General features: G+C 42.1%; 1 protein-coding gene across 2 annotated transcripts in view; it reads right to left on the bottom strand.

Annotated features, from left to right (window-relative positions):
- Positions 1-22,816, bottom strand: part of LOC109889042 (nexilin-like) — a 32,116-nt gene extending 9,300 nt beyond the window's left edge. For both annotated transcript variants that reach the window (XM_020480191.2, XM_031822426.1), the window contains exons 1-7: positions 22,685-22,816; positions 11,812-12,391; positions 11,131-11,322; positions 10,424-10,508; positions 10,007-10,155; positions 6,586-6,783; positions 6,165-6,341 (exon numbers count right to left, since the gene is read on the bottom strand). In XM_020480191.2, coding sequence (XP_020335780.1) covers positions 6,165-6,341; positions 6,586-6,783; positions 10,007-10,155; positions 10,424-10,508; positions 11,131-11,322; positions 11,812-12,345 — 1,335 coding nt within the window. In that variant the 5' untranslated portion in view covers positions 12,346-12,391; positions 22,685-22,816. The remainder of the gene's footprint in view (positions 1-6,164; positions 6,342-6,585; positions 6,784-10,006; positions 10,156-10,423; positions 10,509-11,130; positions 11,323-11,811; positions 12,392-22,684) is intronic.
- Between the last annotated feature and the right edge of the window lie 5,171 nt (positions 22,817-27,987).

The following is a 27,987-nucleotide window of genomic DNA, read 5'->3' as shown; positions in this document are numbered from 1 at the left end:
TCTTGGCAGATTTGTTGTGTTGCCATATTCTTTCAATTGTTTTACAATGGATTTAATGGTGCTCCTGATCTGTACTTCTCCACAACTTTGTCCCTGACCTGTTTGGAGAACTCCTTGGTCTTCATGGTGCCGCTTGCATGGTGGTGCCCCTTACTTAGTGGTGTTGCCTTTCAGAACAGGTGTATATATACTGAGATCATGTGACAAATCATGTGACACTGAGATTGCACACAGGTGGACTTTATTTAACTAATTATGTGACTTCCAAAGGTAATTGGTTGGACCAGATCTTATTTAGGGGTTTCAAAGCAAAAGGGTGAATACATATGCACGAACCACTTTTCGTTTTAAAATTTTTAAAACATTTTTGAAACCAGTTCTTTTTTTCATTTCACTTCACCAATTTGGACTATTTTGTGTATGTCCATTACATGAAATCCAAATAAAAATCCATTTAAATTACAGGTTATAATGCAACAAAATAGGAAAAACGCCAAGGGGGAAGAATACTTTTGCAAAGCACTGGATAGCTCAGGTGGTTAGAACACAGCAATAAAAACAACTACAACCACAACCACAATTACAACACAGGTTCAATCCCCAAAGGAGATTCAGAACACCTAATGAAGGAGTTGACTAAATAACCTTTAGAACTATTGTCACGTCCTCTTTTTATTTTTTTATTTATTTTACCTTTATTTAACCAGGTAGGCAAGTTGAGAACAAGTTCTCATTTACAATTGCGACCTGGCCAAGATAAAGCAAAGCAGTTCGACAGATAAAACGACACAGAGTTACACATGGAGTAAAAACAAACATACAGTCAATAATGCAGTATAAACAAGTCTATATACAATGTGAGCAAATGAGGTGAGAAGGGAGGTAAAGGCAAAAAAGGCCATGATGGCAAAGTAAATACAATATAGCAAGTAAAATACTGGAATGGTAGTTTTGCAATGGAAGAATGTGCAAAGTAGAAATAAAAATAATGGGGTGCAAAGGAGCAAAATAAATAAATTAATTAAATACAGTTGGGAAAGAGGTAGTTGTTTGGGCTAAATTATAGGTGGTCTATGTACAGGTGCAGTAATCTGTGAGCTGCTCTGACAGTTGGTGCTTAAAGCTAGTGAGGGAGATAAGTGTTTCCAGTTTCAGAGATTTTTGTAGTTCGTTCCAGTCATTGGCAGCAGAGAACTGGAAGGAGAGGCGGCCAAAGAAAGAATTGGTTTTGGGGGTGACTAGAGAGATATACCTGCTGGAGCGTGTGCTACAGGTGGGAGATGCTATGGTGACCAGCGAGCTGAGATAAGGGGGGACTTTACCTAGCAGGGTCTTGTAGATGACATGGAGCCAGTGGGTTTGGCGACGAGTATGAAGCGAGGGCCAGCCAACGAGAGCGTACAGTTCGCAATGGTGGATAGTATATGGGGCTTTGGTGACAAAACGGATTGCACTGTGATAGACTGCATCCAATTTGTTGAGCAGGGTATTGGAGGCCATTCTGTAAATGACATCGCCAAAGTCGAGGATCGGTAGGATGGTCAGTTTTACAAGGGTATGTTTGGCAGCATGAGTGAAGGATGCTTTGTTGCGAAATAGGAAGCCAATTCTAGATTTAACTTTGGATTGGAGATGTTTGATATGGGTCTGGAAGGAGAGTTTACAGTCCAACCAGACACCTAAGTATTTGTAGTCGTCCACGTATTCCAAGTCAGAGCCGTCCAGAGTAGTGATGTTGGACAGGCGGGTAGGTGCAGGTAGCGATCGGTTGAAGAGCATGCATTTAGTTTTACTTGTATTTAAGAGCAATTGGAGGCCACGGAAGGAAAGTTGTATGGCATTGAAGCTTGCCTGGAGGGTTGTTAACACAGTGTCCAAAGAAGGGCCAGAAGTATACAGAATGGTGTCGTCTGCGTAGAGGTGGATCAGGGACTCACCAGCAGCAAGAGCGACCTCATTGATGTATACAGAGAAGAGAGTCGGTCCAAGAATTGAACCCTGTGGCACCCCCATAGAGACTGCCAGAGGTCCGGACAGCAGACCCTCCGATTTGACACACTGAACTCTATCAGAGAAGTAGTTGGTGAACCAGGCGAGGCAATCATTTGAGAAACCAAGAGTGTCGAGTCTGCCGATGAGGATATGGTGATTGACAGAGTCGAAAGCCTTGGCCAGATCAATGAATACGGCTGCACAGTAATGTTTCTTATCGATGGCGGTTAAGATATCGTTTAGGACCTTGAGCGTGGCTGAGGTGCACCCATGAGCAGCTCTGAAACCAGATTGCATAGCAGAGAAGGTATGGTGAGATTCGAAATGGTCGGTAATCTGTTTGTTGACTTGGCTTTCGAAGACCTTAGAAAGGCACGGTAGGATAGATATAGGTCTGTAGCAGTTTGGGTCAAGAGTGTCCCCCCCCTTTGAAGAGGGGGATGACTGCAGCTGCTTTCCAATCTTTGGGAATCTCAGACGACACGAAAGAGAGGTTGAACAGGCTAGTAATAGGGGTGGCAACAATTTCGGCAGATAATTTTAGAAAGAAAGGGTCCAGATTGTCTAGCCCGGCTGATTTGTAGGGGTCCAGATTTTGCAGCTCTTTCAGAACATCAGCTGAATGGATTTGGGAGAAGGAGAAATGGGGAAGGCTTGGGCGAGTTGCTGTTGGGGGTGCATTGCTGTTGTCCGGGGTAGGAGTAGCCAGGTGGAAAGCATGGCCAGCCGTAGAAAAATGCTTATTGAAATTCTCAATTATGGTGGATTTATCAGTGGTGACAGTGTTTCCTATCTTCAGTGCAGTGGGCAGCTGGGAGGAGGTGTTCTTATTCTCCATGGACTTTACAGTGTCCCAGAACTTTTTTGAGTTAGTGTTGCCTGACCATAGAGAGCCTTTATTTTCTATGGTGGAGTAGGTCAGGGCGTGACTGGTGGGTTAGTCTGGTTTATATTTTCTATGTGGGGTTCTAGGTTGTTTTTTCTATTTTGGGGTTTTGGTATGATTCCCAATTAGAGGCAGCTGGCTATCGTTGTCTCTAATTGGGGATCATACTTAAGTAGCATTTTTTCCACCTGTGGGTTATGGGATATTGTTTATGTTTTGAGTTATTGCATGTAGCATCTCGGTAGTCACGGTTTGTTGTTAGTTTTAGTTTATTTTTTTTTGTCTTTGCTAAGTTTCACTTTCTTTAATAAATATGTGGAACTCTACATACGCTGCGCCTTGGTCCGACCATTATTCCAACGAACGTGACAACTATACTATACACATTATGAAAGTTCTGACAGATGTGTATAGTTACAGTACACTTTTCAGAAAGGGGACTTGTGGTGCATAGTTTTAATTAAGGACTGTATGCAATGCTTATGATACTATTTTAACCTGAATAACTACATTCCTATAACTAAACTCATCCTCTCACTGTCATCTGGGTTTATTTTCAGCAAACTTAACATGTGTAAATATTTGTATGAACATAACAAGATTCTACAACTGAGACATGAACTGAACAAGTTCCACAGACAATTGACTAACAGAAATTGAATAATGTGTCCCTGAACAAAGTGGGTGTCAAAATCAAAAGTAAAAGTCAGTTTCTGGTGTGGCCACCAGCTGCATTAATTACTGCAGTGCATCTCCTCCTCATGGACTACACCAGATTTGCCAGTTCTTGCTGTGAGATGTTACCCCACTCTTCCACCAAGTCAGCTGCAAGTTCCCGGATATTTCTGGGGGGAATGGCCCTAGCCCTCACCCTCCGATCCAACAGATCCCAGACGTGCTCAATTGGATTGAGATACGGGCTCTTCACTGGACATGGCAGAACACTGACATTCCTGTCTTGCAGGAAATCATGCACAGAACGAGCAGTATGGCTAGTGGCGTTGTCATGCTGGAGGGTCATGTCAGGATGAGCCAGCAGAAAGGGTACCACATGAGGGAGGAGGATATCTTCCCTGTACAACACAGCATTGAGATTGCCTGCAAGTGTTGGCAGCGATCGGTTGAAAAGCATGTATTTAGTTTTACTTGCATTTATGAGCAGTTGGAGGCCATGGAAGGAGAGTTGTATTGCATTGAAGCTCGTCTGGAGGTTAGTTAACACAGTGTCCAAAGAAGGTCCAGAAGTACAGAATGGTGTTGTCTGCGTAGAGGTGGATCAGAGACTCACCAGCAGCAAGAGCGACGTCATTGATGTATACAGAGAAAAGAGTCGGTCTGAGAATTGAACCCTGTGGCACCCCCATAGAGACTGCCAGAGGTCCAGACAACAGGCCCTCTGATTTGACACACTGAACTCTGTCTGAGAAGTAGTTGGTGAACCAGGCGAGGCAGTCATTTGAGAAACCAAGGCTGTTGAGTCTGCCAATAAGAATGTGGTGATTGACAGTCGAAGCCTTGGCCAGATCGATGAATATGGCTGCACAGTACTGCTAATTTGTAGGGGTCCAGATTTTGCAACTCTTTCAGAACATCAGCTATCTGAATTTGGATGAAGGAGAAATGGGGGAGGCTTGGGAAAGTTGCTGTGGGGTGTTTTTTTTTTAATTTTTTTTTTTTTTTAACCTTTATTTTACTAGGCAAGTCAGTTAAGAACAAATTCTTATTTTCAATGACGGCCTAGGAACAGTGGGTTAACTGCCTGTTCAGGGGCAGAATGACAGATTTGTACCTTGTTAGCTCGGGGGTTTGAACTCGCAACCTTCCAGTTGCTAGTCCAACGCAAGTTGCTAGTTCCAGTTGCTAGTCCAATGCTCTAACCACTAGGACTGTGCAGGACTGTTGACTGGGGTAGGGGTAGCCAGGTGGAAAGCATGGTCAGTAGAAAAATGCTTATTGAAATGGTCAATTATAGTGAATTTATCAGTGGTGACAATGTTTCCTAGCCTCAGGAAAGATATATATAGACACGGGACACGACAACACAAAGACAAAGACGTCTGAACTGCTATGCCATCTTGGATTCGACCATGACGGACCCTCCACCTCCAAAATATACGAAGGAAAAAATATATGGGGCGGCAGCGTAGCCTAGTGGTTAGAGTGTTGGACTAGTAACCAAAAGGTTCCAAGATTGAATCCCCGAGCTGACAAGGTACAAATCTGTCATTCTGCCCCTGAGCAAGGCAGTTAACCCACTGTTCCTAGGCTGTCATTGAAATAAGAATTTGTTATTAACTGACTTGCCTAGTTAAATAAAGGTAAAATAATATATATATATACATGGGTCAAGACAAAGACATCTGAACTGCTACGACATCTTGGAAATCGACCCCGCTCCAGAGTACAGGCCTCGGTGTAACGCTCAATCCTTTGACGATAAATGCAAATCCGACCATCACCCCTGATGAGACAAAACTGCGACTCACCAGTGAAGAGCACTTTTTGCCAGTCTTGTCTGGTCCAGCGATGGTGGGTTTGTGTCCATAGGTGACGTTTGTTGACGGTGATGTCTGGTGAGGACCTGCCATACAACAGGCCTACAAGCCCTCAGTCCAGCCTCTCTCAGCCTGTTGCGGACATTCTGAGCACTGATTGAGGGATTATGCGTTCCTGGTGTCACTCGGCAGTTGTTATTGCCATCCTGTACCTGTCCCGCAGGTGTGATGTTCAGATGTACAGATCCTGTGCAGGTGTTGTTACACGTGGTCTGCCACTGTGAGGACGATCAGCTGTCCGTCCTGTCTCCCTGTAACTCTGTCTTAGGCGCCTACCGTCTGTAAGCTGTTAGTGTCTTAACGACCATTCCACTGGTGCATGTTCATTAATGGTTTAAGCATGAGAAACAGTGTTTAAACCCTTTACAATGAAGATATACGTAGTTATTTGGATATTTACGAATTATCTTTGAAACACAGGATCCAGAAAAGGTGCCGTTTCTTTTTTTGCTGAGTTTCCATTACACCACAACATTCAAGCTCTGACAGATACATTTTTTAAAAGTATTATCAAAGACAGCACAAGTCAACTTCAAAAGCACAAGAGGAAAGCACTGAATGGAAGGGTTTGCGAAGGGAATGTGCAGGGTTGACACGGAATGCCACTGCTAATTTACCTCCAAGGTTGTTCTAGCACTGAAATACTGTATCTCAGCTCTCACAAGGAAAGAACAGGACATTGAAATGTGATGTGCTAATAAGTGAATAAGATATTTTATAAGATCAGTCACCATTTCCAGCTTGGCCTCCTCAAAGGCTTTCTTCTCGTCCTGCAGACGTCGTTTAGCCTCCCTCTCTGCCTGCTTTCTCAGGCATTCCTGCCTCTCCTTCTCAGCCTCCTCAAACGTCATTTTTAGCTTCCCAGGAGTCACCTGCTCCTTCTCTGTGGGCTGTTCCTCGTCCTCATCCTGGTATTGACACAATCAGTCTACATCAGAGACCATGATATCCACATGAAGTATTGACACAGACAGAATATAATAGCTTTCATGAAATATTAGATTTTCCTAGAAACACCTATGCTCAATCTACACCTAGACTACCATGAAGTATTGACACAGATATAATGGCTTTCCTGAAATATAGAATTTCTAGAAACAGCTATGCTGCCAATCCTGCCGAAGCCTATGGGAGAGGTTCTCCTCAGCTCACCTGGACGACCGAGCTCCGCTTGGCCTCGCGGAAGGAGAGCCTGTTCTCGTTGTAGCGCTTCTTCTTCTCCTCCTCTGTCCTCTTCTTCTGCTCTTCCTCGCGGTTCTTCTCCAGGTCCTCAAAGTTCATCTTGATCCTGCCTGGAGGTCGTGACAGCTTTGCCGGCACCACACGGACCAGGATGGTGTCATCTCCCTCCTGACATAAATGGACAAAAGCCATTGTTAGAAGAGTAAATTACAATAACATAAGATACGATAAGACAAGACAGTACTTCATTTAGCACATCAAACATCAACAAAACAAACCATTTCCTGGTCTGTGAACTTTACAAATGAAGTGGTCATGTTTATTCAAGTAATGGACTAAACCTATGTTATACATTATGAAATTATTAGTTGATACCTCTCAAATAAAAAAGAAAATCCCCACAAACAAAATACACACACACACACACGCACGCACACACAGAAGATAGGCCTTGAAGGAGAACGTTCTTTTGGTAATGGCCAACATTTGCAGTAGACCTGTCAGTGAACGTCAGCCCTAAGATAGGAGAGTCTAATTCGGTCAGCTAGCTAGGAAGCAGGGGCTAATTTAGACAGTCAGTGGTGTGGGAAACATTTACCAGTCACATGCTGTCTATACCCGGCAGTGTCTGTGGCTCAAGCAGCAGCAGTAGAACTCATTAGCCCAGTTGTTTCTATCCCACTCAGTCAGTACTGGCTCCGAATGAAGCTACCTCCCAGGCTCAATAAACCAGGAAGAATTCCCCAAGTTTTCACTAACTTTTACAGTATAAGTACATGCAGTAGGTTGCAGTGAAAAGAGACAATGAAGAGATGGGTTTATCCAGCTTTCATCATGTTCAAGAGACAAATGACTCCAATTCAGTGGAGTAGAACTAATAACAACACTGTGTGAACAGTAAGCACTGAATATAAACAGACAATATCCATGCAGCCTGTCCATCCACAGCCAAACCAAACGTATTTCCACAAAAAGGAAACCCTTTCAATAGGCTTTGTCAGAGTAACTATATTGGAACATCTCTGTAATTGCACTGTGCCAAGATAGAAAGTACATTCAGTACCACTCTTCCTTTAATTTAATTACATTAGAATTAGTCTAGTAGTACTAAGTACTATGTAATTCCCTATCTAGTACAAGGTCATTAACATATTCATTAGAGTGATCCTGAAATGGCACGCAAAGGTTAGCAGGTGCCACAGGTGTATTAGCAGGTGTATTTCAATTGAATTTGAAATAATAACATTAATGTTTTCTATTGTATACTTGAAATTTGCACTATAAATTTGAACAAATTTGAAATGTCAAAAAATGTGTTATTACTTGTAACCATCCAGTACCTTGTTGTATCTAGGTCAACCTCGATTTGGTAATGAAGAACTGGCTTCAATCTAGTTTGGCATGGCTACAACTACAGCTAGCCTAGCATTAGACTCGGCTTCCAGGCTTCACTCACGTCATACCGAAGGTGAGATGAAAGCCCGTGGCAGAGACTAGCCTAGCTTTAATGCACAGCGTTGGATGCTTTAATGCTTTAAACATTTAATGTGTTAATGCACAGCGCTGAATGCTTCTTAAGCAGCCAGCCTATTTCAGTTTATGGCACATTCTAAGGCCTGTATCTGAAGAAGGCTGTGTGATGACACATCTGAAGATTTATATGATATACACTACCTATTAAAAGTTTTAGAACACCTACTCGTTCAAGGGTTTTCTTTATTTTGACCATTTCTACATTGTAGAATAATAGTGAAGACATCAAAACTATAAATGTGTTAAAGAAATCAAAATATTTGAAATTCGTCAAATAGCCCCCCGTTGCCTTGATGACAGCTTTGCACGCACTTGGCATTCTCTCAACCAGCTTCACCTGGAATGCTTTTCCAACAGTCTTGAAGGAGTTCCCACAAATGCTGAGAACTTGTTGGCTGTTTTTCCGTCAATCTGCGGTCCGACTCATCCCAAACCATCTCAATTTGGTTGAGGTCGGGGGATTGTGGAGGCCAGGTCATCTGATGCAGCACTCCATCACTCTCCTTCTTGGTCAAAAAGCCCTTACACAGCCTGGAGGTGTGTTTTGGGTCATTGACCTGTTGAAAAACAAATGATAGTCCCACTAAGCCAAACCAGATGGGAGGGCGCATCTCTGCAGAATGCTGTGGTAGCCATGCTGGTTAAATCACAGACAGTGTCACCAGCAAAGCACCCACACACCATAATACCTCCTCCTCCATGCTTCACGGTGGGAAATACACATGTGGAGATTATCCGTTCACCCACACCGTGTCTCACAAAGATACAGCGGTTGGAACCAAAAATATCAAATTTGGACTCCAGACCAAAGGACACATTTCCATTGGTCTGATGTCCATTGCTAGTGTTTCTTGGCCCAAGCATGTAATTTCGTATTGGTGTCCTTTAGTAGTGATTTCTTTGCAGCATTTCGACCATGAAGGTCTGATTCACACAGTCTCCTCTGAACAGTTGATGTTGAGATGTGTCTGTTACTTGAACTCTGTGAAGCATTTACTTGGGCTGCAATTTCTGAGGCTGGTAACTCTAATGAACTTAACCTCTGCAGCAGAGGTAACTGTGGGTCTTCCATTCCTGTGGCGGTCCACATGAGAGCCAGTTTCATCATAGCACTTGATAGTAATGATGGACTGTCATTTCTGGTTGCTTATTTGAGCTGTTCTTGCCATAATATAGACTTGCTCTTTTACCAAATAGGGCTATCTTCTGTATACCCCCCTACCTTGTCACAACACAACTGATTGGCTCAAACACATTAAGAAGGAAATAAATTATTTTAAGAAGGCACACCTGTTAATTTAAATGCATTCCAGGTGACTACCTCATGAAGCTGGTTGAGAGAATGCCAAGAGTGTGCAAAGCTGTCATCAAGGCAAAGGGTGGCTACTCTGAAGAATCTCAAATATAAAAAATACTAAAATTGTTTAACACTTTTTTGGTTACTACATGATTCCATATGTGTTATTTAATAGTTTTGATGTCTTCACTATTATTCTACAATGTAGAAAATAGTAATAGTAAAAATTAAGAAAACCCTTGAATGAGTTGGTATTCTAAAACCTTTGACCGGTACTGTATCTCTGATAGTATATACTGTATCAGACACGATATGTGCTCTCAGAGCTGCAATGGATTGCAGCACCACTCAAGTCCTTTGCAGCAACTGTTAGCCTTTCGAATGGCACTTAAAATACATCATCCAGGTGGCAGTTGAGGATTACCTGACTGATTACACAGAGGTGGAGGCCAGTCCCTCATCGGGGGCAGCGATTGAGCAATCCAGCCCTGATGTACCGCTTCCCTTATAGGCTACATTACAGTTTACCTCTGGCCCAACGAAGGATTCCCGCAAGCTTACCTCTGCGGCTTTCTTGGCCAGCTCCTTCTGCATCTTCGCTTTCTCCATGATGTCCTGGGCGGCACGCTTCTTCCTCTCCTCCTCCATCCGCTTCCTCTCCTCCTCTTGTCTCTGCTTCTCCATCTCAGCAAACTTCCCCTTCACACTGCCTGTAGAGTGTAGACCCCACATGTTGATGATGAGACCACAGTACAAACACCAGGGTCGTGTTCATTAGGCCCGCAACGTTTTACCACAGTTTGCAATGGACATGATAATGAGCGTTAATTATTGGTTAGGTCCAGGTAGTCTCACCCTGTTTCAGTCTGTTTCCTTCCATTTGTTGCCTAATGAATACAACCCAATGGGTGAGATGAGGATAAGGACAGCACCCTCCTCCTCAGCCCTCTCCCAGCCCACCTGCCCCCCATTTCCTACCTGTGATCTTGGGGACGTAGGATTTCTCTACCTTGGCCGGCTTCACCTCCTCCTCCTCATCACTGGAGGCGAGTAGTTCTTTTATCTGTGGTGGATCAGAGGGAGAGCGTTGCTGAGAGGTTACCGGTTTATCTGGGATCATCTGCTCTGCACGCTAGCCACCTCAGGAGCCATGCTGGGCCCAGAAAGTACTCAAGGCCCTAATCTGGTAAAATAGCACGAGCATGTGACCCACAGGGAGGCCTCTGATTGGATCATGCGGTTGTGACATAGGGGGAGATCAACACTTAGGCATCCAGTCTCTAAGAGTTAGCTACTACAGTATAGGGCGTTTTCTTCTCTCCTCCTGAGTATCACGGTGTTCCACCCTTGTATCAGATGTTGCTTGTTTTACTGTAATGTGTCCTGTGATACAGCTTGTAATAAAGGACAACATGCGTAAAATAGAACATGTATTTAGTATGTTCTCAATCATCCCCATGTTTTGGGTATAAGTTTGCCCAAAATTGCCATAAGCACAAACCAAGCACATCGATAACATAATTGTTAAGATATTTCAATAGAACGTTGAGATTTTTTTGTGCAAAGTGATATGATGCTGATATGAGTTTTCCAGTACACCCACACTGCTGTTGTTGAGGCTCGTGCTCCATGCCATGCAGGTCACAGTTAGTTGGGGTTAACTCTCTCTGTGTTTGACCTCCGACCTGTTGCTTCCTGCGGTTGTATTCTCTCTCCTTGACGTACTGCTCCTTCCTTTTCTGGTGCTCCTCTAGGCTCCTCCTACTGTTGCGCTCCTCCCTGGCCTTCTGCATGGCCTCAAACTTGTTCTTCACGTCAGCCTTACCGATCTGGGGCACGTAGCTCCTGGCCACCGGCTTTTTGGAGCGCAGAAGTCTCTGGAGTAAGACGAAAATACAAGAAATGAATTGCTAAGGTTCATATATAGGAGTGTGGTTCTCAGATCTAAAAGAGACGTTTTGAATAGTATTATTTAGCTGAACGTTACAGAAACGTTATGAAAGATCTACAGACCGTCAATCCCTAACACAAGGTTAGGCAACTTTGATGGGGGTGGGGGCCACAGAAAATTTGAACTCATCATGAGGGGCCGCAGTTGCTAGCAGGTCTGCGTACCCAAATTCTTACCCACACATGTAGTCAGAGCCGGCCCTAGCCTTTTGGGGGCCCTAAGCTAAATTTGATCCACAAAAGGGGGCCCACAGCCGGCCAGTTGCCCATCCCTGCCCTAGTGTGGTTGACTCAGCAATGTGCTACACTTCAGATTGACTCTTTTGAATGGTAAATCTATCCAGAAGCAAGGTACATATCACATATATCCATTTCAACTCTTGATAGCAAGATGAACACCCAGGGCCGTGCCTCACCTTTTGTTTCAGAGCCACCTCAGATACGTTCTGTGACTGGTCCTTCTCTTCTTTCTCTGACTCATCGTTCATGTCATGTGCCACTCCATTTTGTGCCACATCGTTCTTGTCCTTCCTGGATCTTGAACTTTGCCTTGCCTTGTCCTTAACTGTATAATTTTCTTTGTGCTCCACATCATTCCTGTCGTGTGCCTCATCTTCTTCCTCCTCCTCTTCCTCGGGCTCTGTGCGAACCTCATCCTCTTCGGTGTGAACTTCTTCCTCATTGTCGCTGTGCGCCTCATTCTTTTCTTGTGCCTCATCATGTTCATCATGGGACATATCGTTATTTTTGTATGCCTCATTGTCTTTGTGGGCCAAATCATGCTTGTCGTGTTCCACATGGTCCTCTTTGTGTGCCACATGGCCATGCAACTCGTTCATGTTGTCGTTGTTCTCTTTATCACTCATTTTGTGTGCTTCATCACACATATCATGTGCCACATCAGTCATGTCGTGTGCGACATCAGCAATATTTTGTGCTACCTCAGTCATGTTCACGCCACGCTGACAAATTAACAGAGCCCTCTTCAAATGTTACCTGTCAAAAAAATAAAAACACCATTATGGTATGGTACAATAACAACAAACATCTTTCTCTTCACATAATCATGTATGCACACATTTTTTTAAAGTTACAGCCATATTCTTAGATGTATTCATCTACACACAATAATACCCTATCATGACAAAGTGAAAAAAAATACATAAATACCTTATTTACATAAGTATTCAGACCCTTTGCTATGACACTCAAAATTGAGCTCAGGTGCATCCTGTTTCCATTGATCATCCTTGAGATGTTTCTACAACTTGATTGGAGTCCACCTGTGGTCAATTCAATTGATTGGACATGATTTGGAAAGGCACACACCTGTCTGTATAAGGTCCCACAGTTGACAGTACATGTCAGATCATAAACCAAGCCATCAGGTCGAAGGAATTGTCCATAGAGCTTCGAGACAGGATTGTGTCGAGACACAGATCTGGGGAAGGGTACCAAAGCATTTCTGCAGCTTTGAAGGTCCCCAAGAACACAATGGCCCCCATCATTCTTAAATGAAAGAAGTTTGGAACCACTAAGACTCTTCTTAGAGCTGGCCAACCCGGCCAAACTGAGCAACCGGAGAAGGGTCTTGGTCGGGGAGGTGACCAAGAACCCAATGGTCACTCTGACAGAGCTCTAGAGTTCCTCTGTGGAGATGGGATAACCTTCCAGAAGGACAACCATCTCTGCAGCACTTCACCAATCAGGCCTTTATGGTAGAATGGCCAGACGGAAGCCATTTCTCAGTAAAAGGCACATAACAGCCCGCTTGGAGTTTTCCAAATGCCCCCTAAAGAACTCTCAGACCATGAGAAACAAGATGATCTGGTCTGATGAAACCAAGATTGAACTCTTTGGCCTGAATTCCAAGCGTCACATCTGGAGGAAACCTGGCACCATCACTATGGTGAAGCAGGGTGGTGGCAGCATCATGCTGTGGCAATGTTTTTCAGCAGCTGGGAGACTAGTCAGGATCAAGGCATGATTGAACGGAGCAGAGTACAGAGAGATCCTTGATGAAAACCTGCTCCAGAGCGCTCAGGACCTCAGCCAAGACAACGCAGGAGTGGCTTCTGGACAAGTCTCTGAATGGCCTTGAGTGGCCCAGCCAGAGCCTGGGCTTGAACCCGATCGAACATCTCTGGAGAGACCTGAAAATAGCTGTGCAGCGACGCTCCCCATTCAACCTGGCAGAGCTTGAGAGGATCTGCAGAGAAGAATGGGAGAAACTCCCCAAATACAGATGTGCCAAGCCCAAGAAGACTCGAGGCTGTAATCGCTGCCAAAGATGATTCAACAAAGTACTGAGTAAAGGGTCTAAATATTTATGTAAATGTATTATTTTCTAAATGCTTTATATACCACTTTTCGAACGAGATGTACAACTTCTAAGGCTGCTCCCCCACTAGATAGCATCGCCACCTCATACTCTGCTTCAAAACTCAATAGGACAGACAGTGACTTCTCAGTTTCACCATGCTTGGGACCGGGTCTGTGTCACACCAAACGGCGGGCGTCACAGACACAGGGAATCTTTTTGTTACTCCACCACAACACTTAACGCCACGGTCTGAATACTTATGTGATATTTCATTTTTTTTATGTTGTATAAATTAGCAGACATTTCTAAAAACCTGTTTTTGATTTGTCGTTATGGGGTACTGTTTGTAGATTGATGAGGGGGGAAATGATTTAGTCCATTTTAGAATAAGGCTGTAACTTAACAAAATGTGGAAAAAGTCAAGAGGTCTGAATACTTTACAAATGCACTGTATATCCCTTCAAAATGTTTATGAGGCTCTCCTGCCCCATCATGAAACATACTGTAAAGAAAAACGCTAGCAAAATGTAGTCTCATTCACCTCGGTTTTCCTCAAAGACGGGCAACATAATGGTGAAACATTTCTCCCAGTGATGAACTTCAGATTGAGTTTATTGAATGCTCTATACCAAATGCAGAGCTAGGTCAACAATTTTACCAGTAAACATTATGTCGTGCCCTTTCTGAAGTCTGGTGTGGTAAATGGCTAGCCTATACATGTATGGACTTCAATAATGTGTGTAACTTTTAATATCTGTTTCACTACACTCTTTAAAAAAGGGTTCCAAAAAGTTTCTACCAAGAACCATTTTGATCTGACGATCCCTTTTTGGAAGACAATAGTTTTTTTGTAAGGCAAAGGGTTCTACCTTGAATCTTTAACATCCTAAGAACTGTTTTTGGAATACAGGGTTCTTTGATGATTATTTGGAAGGCAAGAAGGATTCTTTGGAAGGCAAGAAGGGTTCTATATAAAACTATAATATTTCCCAGGAGGCTCTATTGCATGGAGATTTTCAGAATTGTTTGTTTTATGGTAATCTCTGTGCTTTTGCATGTACATTGATTGGTTGATTAGTTTTATGCTACAGGAAGATTAAAAAATATACAGTTTGTAAAAAATAATCCAATCTATTAGTAATTTGATTTATTGGACCTGTTACTGAGATGGTTTTTCCAGTTTAGATGATTGAGGTATTCTCAGTATTCAATCTTCCCTATCCTGATAGTCATGCAGAATGCAAGTTACAGGTGATTAACATTTCCACTTGTTGGATATCCTAACTCTGGCTGGATTCCAGTGGGAATTACACGTCACTTTGCAAGCCAGCATAATGTGATTTGCAGGCCTAATGTGACCTGTCAACCAGGATCTTCTCTAACACCACTGTGTTAGGGTATAACTAGGCCCTCAAAGAAAGTCCTTATGACATATATAATCTATTGTCATAAATAATAACATTTTAAAGGCTAATAAAGCTGGGGGAACCATTCATAGCAGTTCTAGGAATAATCTTTAGATGATAAAATGGTTATTGGTAGGACCCTTCGTAGACGGTTATAAGCAGAACCTTTCATATCGGGTTCTAGGCAGAATTACACTGAATAAAAATACAAATGGAGCATGTAAAGTGTTGGCCCATGTTTCATGAGCTGAAAAAAAAATCCCAGAAATGTTCCACTTTGTCACGTCCTGACCATAGAAAGACTTTATTTTCTATGGTGGAGTAGGTCAGGGTGTGACTGGGGGGGTGTTCTAGATTATTATTTCTCTGTGTAGTCTAGTTTTTAGAAATCTATGTTGGCCTGGTATGGTTCCCAATCAGAGGCAGCTATCTATCGTTGTCTCTGATTGGGGATCATATTTAGGTAGCCTTTTCCCACCTGTGGTTTGTGGGATCTTGTTTTTGTATTGTTGCTTTTGAGCCCTACAAGGCTGTATGTTAGTTTGTTTGTTTCTCTTTATTGTTTTTGTTGCTGGTTCACATTCTATAAATTATGATGAACCCAAATCGCGCTGCGCCTTGGTCTACCCATTTCGACGAGCGTTACACACTTGCACAAATTTTCACACTTATTTCTCTCAAATTTTGTGCACAAATATGTTTACATCCCTGTTAGTGAGCATTTGTCCTTAGCTAAAATAATTAATCCACCTGACAGGTGTGGTGAATCAAGAAGCTAATTAAACAGCATGTTTACACAGGTGTACCTTGTGCTGGGGACAATAAAAGGTCACTATAAAATGTAAATTTTTCCCACACAACACAAGTATTTATGTCTGCAACAAAGCCATTTTGTTGGTGAAAATTCATTCTGATTCGCTGGGCCTGACTACCCAGTGGGTGGGCCTGGCTTTCAAGTGGGTGGGCCTATGCCCTCCAAGGACCACCCATGGCTGCAACCCTGCCAAGTCATGTAAAATCCATAGACTAGGGCCTAATGAATTTATTTCATTTGACTGATTTCCTTCAATGAACTATAACTCTGTAAATTCTTTGAAATTGTTGCATATTGAGTTTATATTTTTATTCATTATATATCAGGGGGATCTTTGAAGAACCATCCATAGAGGGTTCTAGAAAGGGTTCTACCCAGCACCAAAAAGGGTTCCGCTATGGGGACAAATTTAAGAGTGTACCCTACAAATACAGTGCCTTGCGAAAGTATTCGGCCCCCTTGAACTTTGCGACCTTTTGCCACATTTCAGGCTTCAAACATAAAGATATAAAACTGTATTTTTTTGTGAAGAATCAACAACAAGTGGGACACAATCATGAAGTGGAACGACATTTATTGGATATTTCAAACTTTTTTAACAAATCCAAAACTGAAAAATTGGGTGTGCAAAATTATTCAGCCCCCTTAAGTTAATACTTTGTAGCGCCACCTTTTGCTGCGATTACAGCTGTAAGTCGCTTGGGGTATGTCTCTATCAGTTTTGCACATCGAGAGACTGAAATTTTTTCCCATTCCTCCTTGCAAAACAGCTCGAGCTCAGTGAGGTTGGATGGAGAGCATTTGTGAACAGCAGTTTTCAGTTCTTTCCACAGATTCTCGATTGGATTCAGGTCTGGACTTTGACTTGGCCATTCTAACACCTGGATATGTTTTGAACCATTCCATTGTAGATGTTGCTTTATGTTTTGGATCATTGTCTTGTTGGAAGACAAATCTCCGTCCCAGTCTCAGGTCTTTTGCAGACTCCATCAGGTTTTCTTCCAGAATGGTCCTGTATTTGGCTCCATCCATCTTCCCATCAATTTTAAACCATCTTCCCTGTCCCTGCTGAAGAAAAGCAGGCCCAAACCATGATGCTGCCACCACCATGTTTGACAGTGGGGATGGTGTGTTCAGGGTGATGAGCTGTGTTGCTTTTACGCCAAACATAACGTGTTGCATTGTTGCCAAAAAGTTCAATTTTGGTTTCATCTGACCAGAGCACCTTCTTCCACATGTTTGGTGTGTCTCCCAGGTGGCTTGTGGCAAACTTTAAACGACACTTTTTATGGATATCTTTAAGAAATGGCTTTCTTCTTGCCACTCTTCCATAAAGGCCAGATTTGTGCAATATACGACTGATTGTTGTCCTATGGACAGAGTCTCCCACCTCAGCTGTAGATCTCTGCAGTTCATCCAGAGTGATCATGGGCCTCTTGGCTGCATCTCTGATCTTCTCCTTGTATGAGCTGAAAGTTTAGAGGGGCGGCCAGGTGTTGGTAGATTTGCAGTGGTCTGATACTCCTTCCATTTCAATAGTATCGCTTGCACAGTGCTCCTTGGGATGTTTAAAGCTTGGGAAATCTTTTTGTATCCAAATCCGGCTTTAAACTTCTTCACAACAGTATCTCGGACCTGCCTGGTGTGTTCCTTGTTCTTCATGATGCTCTCTGCGCTTTTAACGGACCTCTGAGACTATCACAGTGCAGGTGCATACTTGATTACACACAGGTGGATTGTATTTATCATCATTAGTCATTTAGGTCAAAATTGGATCATTCAGAGATCCTCACTGAACTTCTGGAGAGAGTTTGCTGCACTGAAAGTAAAGGGGCTGAATAATTTTGCACGCCCAATTTTTCAGTTTTTGATTTGTTAAAAAAGCTTGAAATATCCAATAAATGTCGTTCCACTTCATGATTGTGTCCCACTTGTTGTTGATTCTTCACAAAAAAATACAGTTTTATATCTTTATGTTTGAAGCCTGAAATGTGGCAAAAGGTCGCAAAGTTCAAGGGGGCCGAATACTTTTGCAAGACACTGTATACTGTACAGCAAACAAAGTGTACTTTGTGATAACTGCTGCAAAATTGCTCTATAAAATACATGCGATTGATCGATACCCTACAGAATATCACATGATAAATACATATTTTTTTGCAGAGCAGCTGGAGTTTTGCGGGTGTCTGTTTGGGGAGGCAGGCACCTCATGGCTGCTGCAGTTTGGGGAAGGAAAGGGGTGCTCTTCCTCCACCTCCTCCCCTCAGTATACTGAGCCACAGCACATTATGCAGGGCCAGGACACTAAGTATAGCCCGCTTGTGTGTCCAGACCATGTGTTCATGGCTATTTCTGATGAGTGGTATGCGGTTGGACAGAGCGAGGGTCGGTAGCCACATGTCACCCAACAGACCCTTGACAAAACATAAGACTAAGTACCAGCCTTAGTAACAGACTTAGTAACACACTTATTACCAGCCTTAGTACCAGCCTTAGTATCAGCCTTAGTACCACACTTAGTACCAGCCTTAGTACCAGCCTTAGTACCAGCCTTAGTACCACACTTAGTACCAGATTTATTACCAGCCTTTGTACCAGCCTTAGTACCACACTTATTACCAGCCTTCGTACCAGCCTTAGTACCACACTTAGTACCACACTTAGTACCACACTTATTACCAGCCTTAGTACCAGCCTTAGTACCAGCCCTAGTACCAGACTTAGTACCAGCCCTAGTACCAGCCTTAGTACCACACTTATTACCAGCCTTCGTACCAGCCTTAGTACCAGACTTATTACCAGCCTTAGTACCAGACTTAGTAACAGACTCAGTAACAGACTTAGTACCAGACTTAGTACCAGACAATCGGACAAGCAAGAGATAATTTGGCCATAGACTCATCAGACACTAGAAAGGTTACTGTTTATCAGTGTGTTAGAAATGTAAGCTAAATGTAGAATGTATTATCATCAATTCACTTGGTAATGATACTGAAGTAAACAGTCAGGGAGGTTTGGGGTTAACACGTGCTTAATAAAAAGAGACAGGCCATCAAATAACATTTGATTGATTTCATTGATTCATGGATTGAAAACTTGAAGGGTAGACCTAAATGTACCAAATGTTGATTTGTTGATCAACAGGCCTACTTAATTAACAGTGTATAGTTAGACTTTGAGTTAAATCAATCTCACATTACACACCAGATGAACAGCTGCGTTGGCACATATCACAGCAATTACTTTGATTGCGACAACTACTATGATGTTGATGGTGTGGATTACCAGTCTGAAGGTTGAGAACAGAGAGAGTAACAGGTAATTAACTTGATTTTACCAAAATATGAATAACTCAAGACTACTTTCTAAGAGGTTATCTCGACTGGCTATGTTTCCCGCTGTCCATTTAATCATTAGACTGGGTTCAGAACGTCTGTCACAGCTGTGGAGCTGGTTAACAGACTGCACTGCCCTCTTCAATCCAGCTGTGATAACCAGGCATGATAATAAAGTCTATAATTCATATCAATTAAATGAATATACCCTTTTTATCACAACATTGTGTCTGTGCAAATCACAAATAGACAAAATGGTACAATTTGGGGAAACAGTAAGCAAACACAATGTCCAAGTCACCATCTCTCTATAAAGAAGTTGTAGACCTTTGCCAAAATACAATATAATTTCATGCATTTTTATAATACACTGTTTAAAAAAATTTTTTAGGGCAACTGAGCTGCCACCAACTTGAAGGAGACAAAACTTGAAAAACATCATCCTGAGACGTTTTGAAACGTTACATGGTGCAACACCTTGCCAGGGACTAGGAACACTAACAGAAAAGGTTGAAAACACTATTTTGGTGTTTCGAGTCCAATTTAGTGCAGAATTGGTGAATTTTCCTCTCTCTTAAAGTTCCAAACAGCATTCTGATGATTTGAATCCTGTCACGTGCAGAATTAAATCCTTTTGCTTGGTGTCTTAAAGTTTAGTATTGTTTTGTGCTTTGGCTATTATATACTGCTTCAGCAGGCATTGTCAAGCACAGTGTTTGAACCACCAGCAGTAACTACAGGTTAAACTGAAAGAAGTAAAGACTCAGCACTAGTGTTTTCCATTGCCAAGCATGAATGTGGAAATGGATATTGTCCTCATTGAACTTCATTTGTCTGATGGTTTTGATATGCGTTCATCATGATCTATTACACCTCACGGCACAACAAGCTTAATACTAATATACAGTAGAAACATACTTTTCTTTCTTCAAACGTGCATACAACACCGTTGAAGAGATTAAAACCAGACTTCCAATGAGATCAATCACTCAATTGTCTCTCTCTTTGGTTATCCTCATGAAAGATACATTTTGAGCAACATATTAAGTTGGATTTACCTTATTTTAGGGTGTACTAAGTTAACATATGGAATTGTTTTAACAATGCATTGTTTAGCTATTTCATTTTGAATGTTAGGACCCCTTCAAGTATAGAAAAATATATATATATTATAATTTTTTTAAATGTATATTGAATTTGGCCTTTACTGCTATAGCCCATAGAAACGCATTGCACAACACATTTATAAATGGCAAAAAAGGATTCTGAAGAAGGCCATTGAAGGCCGAAATGTCAATCCTTTAAACTTATCTAATAAAACTAAGAATGTTGAATGGTGAGCGAGCGTTGTGCCTCTTCAGTCAAATAAGACAATCAAAAAATGAATCACAATGAATAAGGTTGACGTGTATTTCCTATATCTAGGAGATATAAGAAAACTCAGGAAATATTTTTGTTGTTTTGGGACACATATTTAACCCCTTATTTTTGTTGGCACAATCCATTAGTTTGTATGGGTTACCTTCAGATGAGTCTAATGTGAGGGTGGTAGAGTAAAACGGAGAACACCGTCGTGTTCGTGAGAGTCTCCTTTTTCCATAATAATTTGTAGGCCAAACCGTTCAAACGCTACAAACGTATTCGTTAGAAGACTGATTTTTGCGATGTCTCATGGTCTCATGGTCTCACGGCCACCTTCCACCGTAGATGCGGAAGGATGACATAGGATGTGGTGGATTGAGATATGATAGCTTTAGTTTAAACTGATATGTTGATGGGATTTTTTGTATTATGATAGTTATGAAATGACAGAGGGGAAACAGACAGTGGGAGAAACAGTGGGAGTGAGAGAAACAGATTGAAGGGTTGGAGTTGGGATTTTAACCCCGGTCATTGGTGAAGAGGGCTGACCTGTCTAAACTGGGTTCGTTACCGCTAGAGAAAGGGCTCTGCATGACTTGCATACATTTTTATTAAGTATATGTTGGTTATTTTTCTTGTCAATTTCAGTGCACTCACAGTTTTTTTTTACAGTGTGGCTGTGTGGTTGAGTTGGCAAACGTTTACGAAATGTACTAATTTACTGCCTCATAGGCCCTTACCATTAATCAATATTCAGGCTATAAATCAAATCAAATCAAATGTATTTATATAGCCCATCGTACATCAGCTGATATCTCAAAGTGCTGTACAGAAACCCAGCCTAAAACCCCAAACAGCAAGCAATGCAGGTGTAGAAGCACCTTATAAACCATTTGCTTTTCTAAACCATTGACTGTATAAGAAACACAAGTTTTGTGTTTTGATGCTGCCTTTTACATGCACTGAAACGTCTTAAAAACAAGAATATTCAGGTTGAAATGCATCTTCTGCATTCAACACAACCCCTCTGAACCAGAGAGATGTGGGGAGCTGCCTTAATCGCCTTAATCAACATCCACAACAGAAGTTGTGTGGGGTTAAGTGCCTTGCTCAAAAGGCAGAACAGCAGATTTTAACACCTTGCCGGCTCAGAGATTTCAACCAGAAATCTTTTGGTTACTGGCCTAACACGCTTAACCGCTGGGATACCTGCCGCCCTCAACAACCACTTTGGATGTTTCAGAGTACTACATTTCTGTTTTAAAACACATTCTGTGTACTTAAACACTTTCATTAGGTTTACCTTCAAACACCCTCCAAACATCAGATATCAGCTTAGGTGCCTTAATTTTTATGGTTTCATTACACAATTATGAATTTTGGAGACTTTCTATTTTTACAGTGTCTTGTTGAAGCACTTGAATATGGTATATTAACGTAATATCCTACTGTATCAATTATGACCTTTATAGATTGGTAAAAAATTATCAAAAGGTATTAAATACCCTAAATATGATCTACAGGCTATTGCATTACCCTGATATAGTTACAGTCATAAATAATTTTCTTGAGCGCACAATTCATGCAAGGATTTGTGTAGATTAACTTGAACTGCTATATCATCGTTAACCAATACATTTAGGCCTGGCAAGTCAAATCCTATTTTTGGTTAATAGTACACTCAGCTGCCACTAAATACCATGACAAGCTGCTAGAATAATCTGTGTATATAAAAATAAAAAATAAAAACATTTCTTTGTTTGTTTGCTCATGTTTGCCCCTTTACGCTGGAGTAAACCAAACTATCATATTTTATTTTACAGCTAAATAAAACAGCTGAATGGCAAAGCAAAGTCAACCTGACTGAAATATATCACTTTTCAATTTTGCTTAGTCTTCTGAATAGCATTATGTTCTCCTTCACGTTACAAATCTCAATTTCCAGATCAACCATTGAGGGGCAAAATGTAAACTCTCCCCAACATGTGAATTTTAACATCCACATAACACACATTATCTTAAATTAAAGTTTTGCAGGAAAAAGTTTACCTGTTTCAGTGTAATATCCTCCTTATTTTAGGACTTTTTGTCTGTGCAGATAGTGGATTAAAACAAATGTAATGTCAAGTATAGAAAACCCAATTTGTCAAAGCACGGAGATGCCTGCGCCGCGTTCACGACTCAAAGTTTAATGGGTGAGGTTACGTATCCGCAACCAGCTTTCATGAAAGTACCGCTACTTTGGCCGTCAGCCGCATTCCGCGCGCGCCAGCTTCAGCTGTCGCCTCAAAAACGCATGGTCCTTCCTGTTCGCCCAACACAGATACAGCTGCATCTCTCTGCCATTAACCCAGACCGTGTTTTATCTGTCAAATTATATTCCCTGCCTTTGGAACAATTATTTTGTGAGTAAATGTATACATTTTAATAAACTGTTTAACCTACCTTTCATTGGCTTGTTTTATTTTTTTGCAATAGGCTACTACTACTTACACTGCTACTACTAGTACTACTAGTACTACTAGTACTACTACTACTACTACTACTGCTACTACTATTGATACTACTACTACTACTTCTGCTACTGCTACTACTATTGCTACTACTACTGCTGCTACTAATACTACACAAAGATTCCTTGATGCCCTTCCAGACTCCCTCTGCCTACCCAAGGACGCCAGAGGACAAAAATCAGTTCCACCTAACTGAGGAACTCAATTTAACCTTGCGCAATACCCTAGATGCAGTTGCACCCCTAAAAATTAAAAACATTTGTCATAAGAAACTAGCTCCCTGGTATACAGAAAATACTCGAGCTCTGAAGCAAGCTTCCAGAAAATTGGAATGGAAATGGTGCCACACCAAACTGGAAGTCTTCCGACTAGCTTGGAAAGACAGTACCGTGCAGTATCAAAGAGCCCTCACTGCTGCTCGATCATCCTACTTTTCCAACGTAATTGAGGAAAATAAGAACAATCTGACATTTCTTTTTGATACTGTCGCAAAGCTAACTAAAAAGCAGCATTCCCCAAGAGAGGATGGCTTTCACTTCAGCAGTAATAAATTCATAAACTTCTTAGAGGAAAAGATCATGATCATTAGAAAGCAAATTACGGATTACTAATTTAAATCTGCGTATTCCTCCAAAGCTCAGTTGTCCTTAGTCTGCACAACTCTGCCAGGACCTAGGATCAAGAGAGACACTCAAGTGTTTTAGTATTGTATCTCTTGACACAATGATGAAAATAATCATGGCCTCTAAACCTTCAAGCTGCATACTGGACCCTATTCCAACTAAACTACTGAAAGAGCTGCTTCCTGTGCTTGGCCCTCCTATGTTGAACATGATAAACGGCTCTCTATCCACGGGATGTGTACCAAACTCACTAAAAGTGGCAGTAATAAAGCCTCTCTTGAAAAAGCCAAACCTTGACCCAGAAAATATAAAAACTATCGGCCTATATCTAATATTCCATTCCTCTCAAAATTTTAGAAAAAGCTGTTGCACGGCAACTCACTGCCTTCCTGAAGACAAACAATGTATACAAAATTCTTCAGTCTGGTTTTAGACCCCATCATAGCACTGAGACTGCACTTGTGAAGGTGGTAAATAACCTTTTAATGGCGTCAGACCGAGGCTCTGCATCTGTCCTCGTGCTCCTAGACCTTAGTGCTGCTTTTGATACCATCGATCACCACATTCTTTTGGAGAGATTGGAAACCCAAATTGGTCTACATGGACAAGTTCTGGCCTGGTTTAGATCTTATCTGTCGGAAAGATATCAGTTTGTCTCTGTGAATGGTTTGTCCTCTGACAAATCAACTGTAAATTTCGGTGTTCCTCAAGGTTCCGTTTTAGGACCACTATTGTTTTCACTATATATTTTACCTCTTGGGGATGTCATTCGAAAACATAATGTTAACTTTCACTGCTATGCGGATGACACACCGCTGTACATTTCAATGAAACGTGGTGAAGCCCCAAAATTGCCCTCGCTAGAAGCCTGTTTCAGACATAAGGAAGTGGATGGCTGCAAACTTTCTACTTTTAAACTCGGACAAAACAGAGATGCTTGTTTTAGGTCCCAAGAAACAAAGAGATCTTCTGTTGAATCTGACAATTAATCTTGATGGTGGTACAGTCGTCTCAAATAAAACTGTGAAGGACCTCGGCGTTACTCTGGACCCTGACCTCTCTTTTGACGAACATATCAAGACTGTTTCAAGGACAGCTTTATTCCATCTACGTAACATTGCAAAAATCAGAAACGTTCTGTCCAAAAATGATGCAGAAAAATTTATCCATGCTTTTGTTACTTCTAGGTTGCAATGCTTTACTTTCGGGCTACCCGGATAAAGCACTAAATAAACTTTAGTTAGTGCTAAATACAGCTGCTAGAATCCTGACTGGAACCAAAAGATTTGATCATATTACTTCAGTGCTAGCTCCCTACACTGGCTTCCTGGCAAGGGCTGATTTCAAGGTTTTACTGATAACCTACAAAGCATTACATGGGCTTGCTCTTACCTATCTTTCTGATTTGGTCCTGCCGTACATACCTACACGTACGCTACGGTCACAAAACGCAGGCCTCCTAATTGTCCCTAGAATTTCTAAGCAAACAGCTGGAGGCAGGGCTTTCTCCTATAGAGCTACATTTTTATGGAATGGTCTACCTACCCATGTGAGAGACGCAGACTCGGTCTCAACCTTTAAGTCTTTACTGAAGACTCATCTCTTCACTGGGCCATATGATTGAGTGTAGTCTGGCCCAGGAGTGTGAAGGTGAACGGAAAGGCTCTGGAGCAACGAACCGCCCTTGCTGTCTCTGCCTTGCCGGTTCCCCTCTTTCCACTGGGATTCTCTGCCTCTAACCCTATTACAGGGGCTGAGTCACTGGCTTACTGGTGCTCTTTCATGCCGTCCCTAGGAGGGGTGCGTCACTTGAGTGGGTTGAGTCACTGACGTGATATTCCTGTCTGCCCTTGGGTTGTGCCGTGGCGGAGATCTTTGTGGGCTATACTCGGCCTTGTCTCAGGATGGTAAGTTGGTGGTTGAAGATATCCCTCTAGTGGTGTGGGGGCTGTGCCTTGGCAAAGCGGGAGGGGTTATATCCTTCCTGTTTGGCCCTGTCCGGGGGTATCATCGGATGGGGCCACAGTGTCTCCTGACCCCTCCTGTCTCAGCCTCCAGTATTTATGCTGCAGTAGTTTATGTGTCGGTGGGCTAGGGTCAGTTTGTTATATCTGGAGTACTTCTGTCATATACGGTGTCCTGTGTGAATTTAAGTATGCTCTCTCTAATTCTCTCTTTCTCTCTTTCTTTCTTTCTCTCGGAGGACCTGAGCCCTAGGACCATGCCTCAGGACTACCTGGCATGATGACACCTTGCTGTCCCCAGTCCACCTGGCCGTGCTGCTGCTCCAGTTTCAACTGTTCTGCCTGCGGCTATGGAACCCTGACCTGTTCACCGGACGTGCTACCTGTCCCAGACCTGCTGTTTTCGACTCTCTAGAGACAGCAGGAGTGGTAGAGATACTCTTAATGATCGGCTATGAAAAGCCAACTGACATTTACTCCTGAGGTGCTGACTTGATGCACCATCGACACACTACTGTGATTATTATTATTTGACCATGCTGGTCAATTATGAACATTTGAACATCTTGGTCATGTTCTGTTATAATCTCCACCCGGCACAGCCAGAAGAGGACTGGCCACCCCTCATAGCCTGGTTCCTCTCTAGGTTTCTTCCTAGGTTTTGGCCTTTCTAGGGAGTTTTTCCTAGCCACAGTGCTTCTACACCTGCATTGCTTGCTGTTTGGGGTTTTAGGCTGGGTTTCTGTACAGCACTTTGAGATATCAGCTGATGTAAGAAGGGCCATATAAATACATTTATTTGATTTAAAAATAAATTTGATACTACTACTGCTACTACTTCTGCTACTGCTACTACTACTACTACTACTGCCACTGCTACTGCTACCACTACTATTACTATTACTACTACTACTGCTACTGCTACTGCTACTACAACTACCACGACTACTACCCATACTACTACTGCTGCTACTACTACTACTACTACTGCTGCTACTGCTACAGATACTACTACTACTACTACTACTACTACTACTACTGCTACTGCTACTACAACTACTACGACTACTACCCCTACTACTACTGCTGCTACTACTACTACTACTACTACTTATGCTACTGCTACTGCTATTGCTACTACTACTTCTGCTACTGCTACTATTACTGCTACTGCTACAACTACTGCTACTACTACTTCTGCTACTACTATTGCTACTACTACTGCTACTACTACTACTACTACTTCTGCTACTACTACTGCTGCTACTAATACTACTACTTCTGCTACTACTTCTGCTACTGCTACTACTACTACTGCTACTACTACCCCTACTACTACTGCTGCTGTTACTACTACCACTACTACTTCTGCTACTGCTACTACTACTACTACTACTACTACTACTACTTCTGCTACTGCTATTACTATTGCTACTACTACTGCTGCTACTAATGCTAATACTACTACTTCTGCTACTGCTACTACTACTACTACTGGTACTACTGCTACAACTACTACTGCTACTGCTACTACTACTACTACAACTACTACGACTACTATCCCTACTACTACTACTACTACTACTACTACTACTGCTACTGCTACTACTATTGCTACTACTACTGCTTCTTCTAATACTACTACTTCTGCTACTACTTCTGCTACTGCTACTACTGCTACTGCTACTACTATCCCTACTACTACTGCTGCTGCTACTACTACTACTATTTCTGTTACTGCTACTACTATTGCTACTACTACTACTACTACTACTTCTGCTACTGCTACTACTATTGCTACTACTGCTGCTACTACTACTACTACTAATTCTGCTACTACTATTGCTACTACTACTACTGCTACTACTACCCCTACTACTACTACTACTTCTGCTACTGCTACTACTATTGTTACTACTACTACTGCTGCTACTTCTGCTACTACTTCTGCTACTGCTACTACTACCCCTACTACTACTGCTGCTACTACTACTACTACTACTACTACTACTTCTGCTACTGCTACTACAAAGCCACAACACAACACTAAACAATACATTAATTGCACTATAACGGTGACAAATGGTGCCCACAAACTGTAAGGGCCTACCACTGCTACACCTGGCTTTCAGCGCAGCCTTGTCTGGCAGCGAATAAGTTAATTCAGCCTCATTTACTGCCTTTAAAAAAACATAGCTGGTATGGCTGACTTATGTAAACAAATGTGGTTTCTACTGACGATTGAGATGTAC

Source organism: Oncorhynchus kisutch, linkage group LG4 (genome assembly GCF_002021735.2).
Source record: "Oncorhynchus kisutch isolate 150728-3 linkage group LG4, Okis_V2, whole genome shotgun sequence".
In the NCBI taxonomy this organism is placed as follows: domain Eukaryota; kingdom Metazoa; phylum Chordata; class Actinopteri; order Salmoniformes; family Salmonidae; genus Oncorhynchus; species Oncorhynchus kisutch.
Note: the sequence above shows the minus strand (reverse complement) of the source record. Positions and strands in the feature narration are given on the sequence as shown.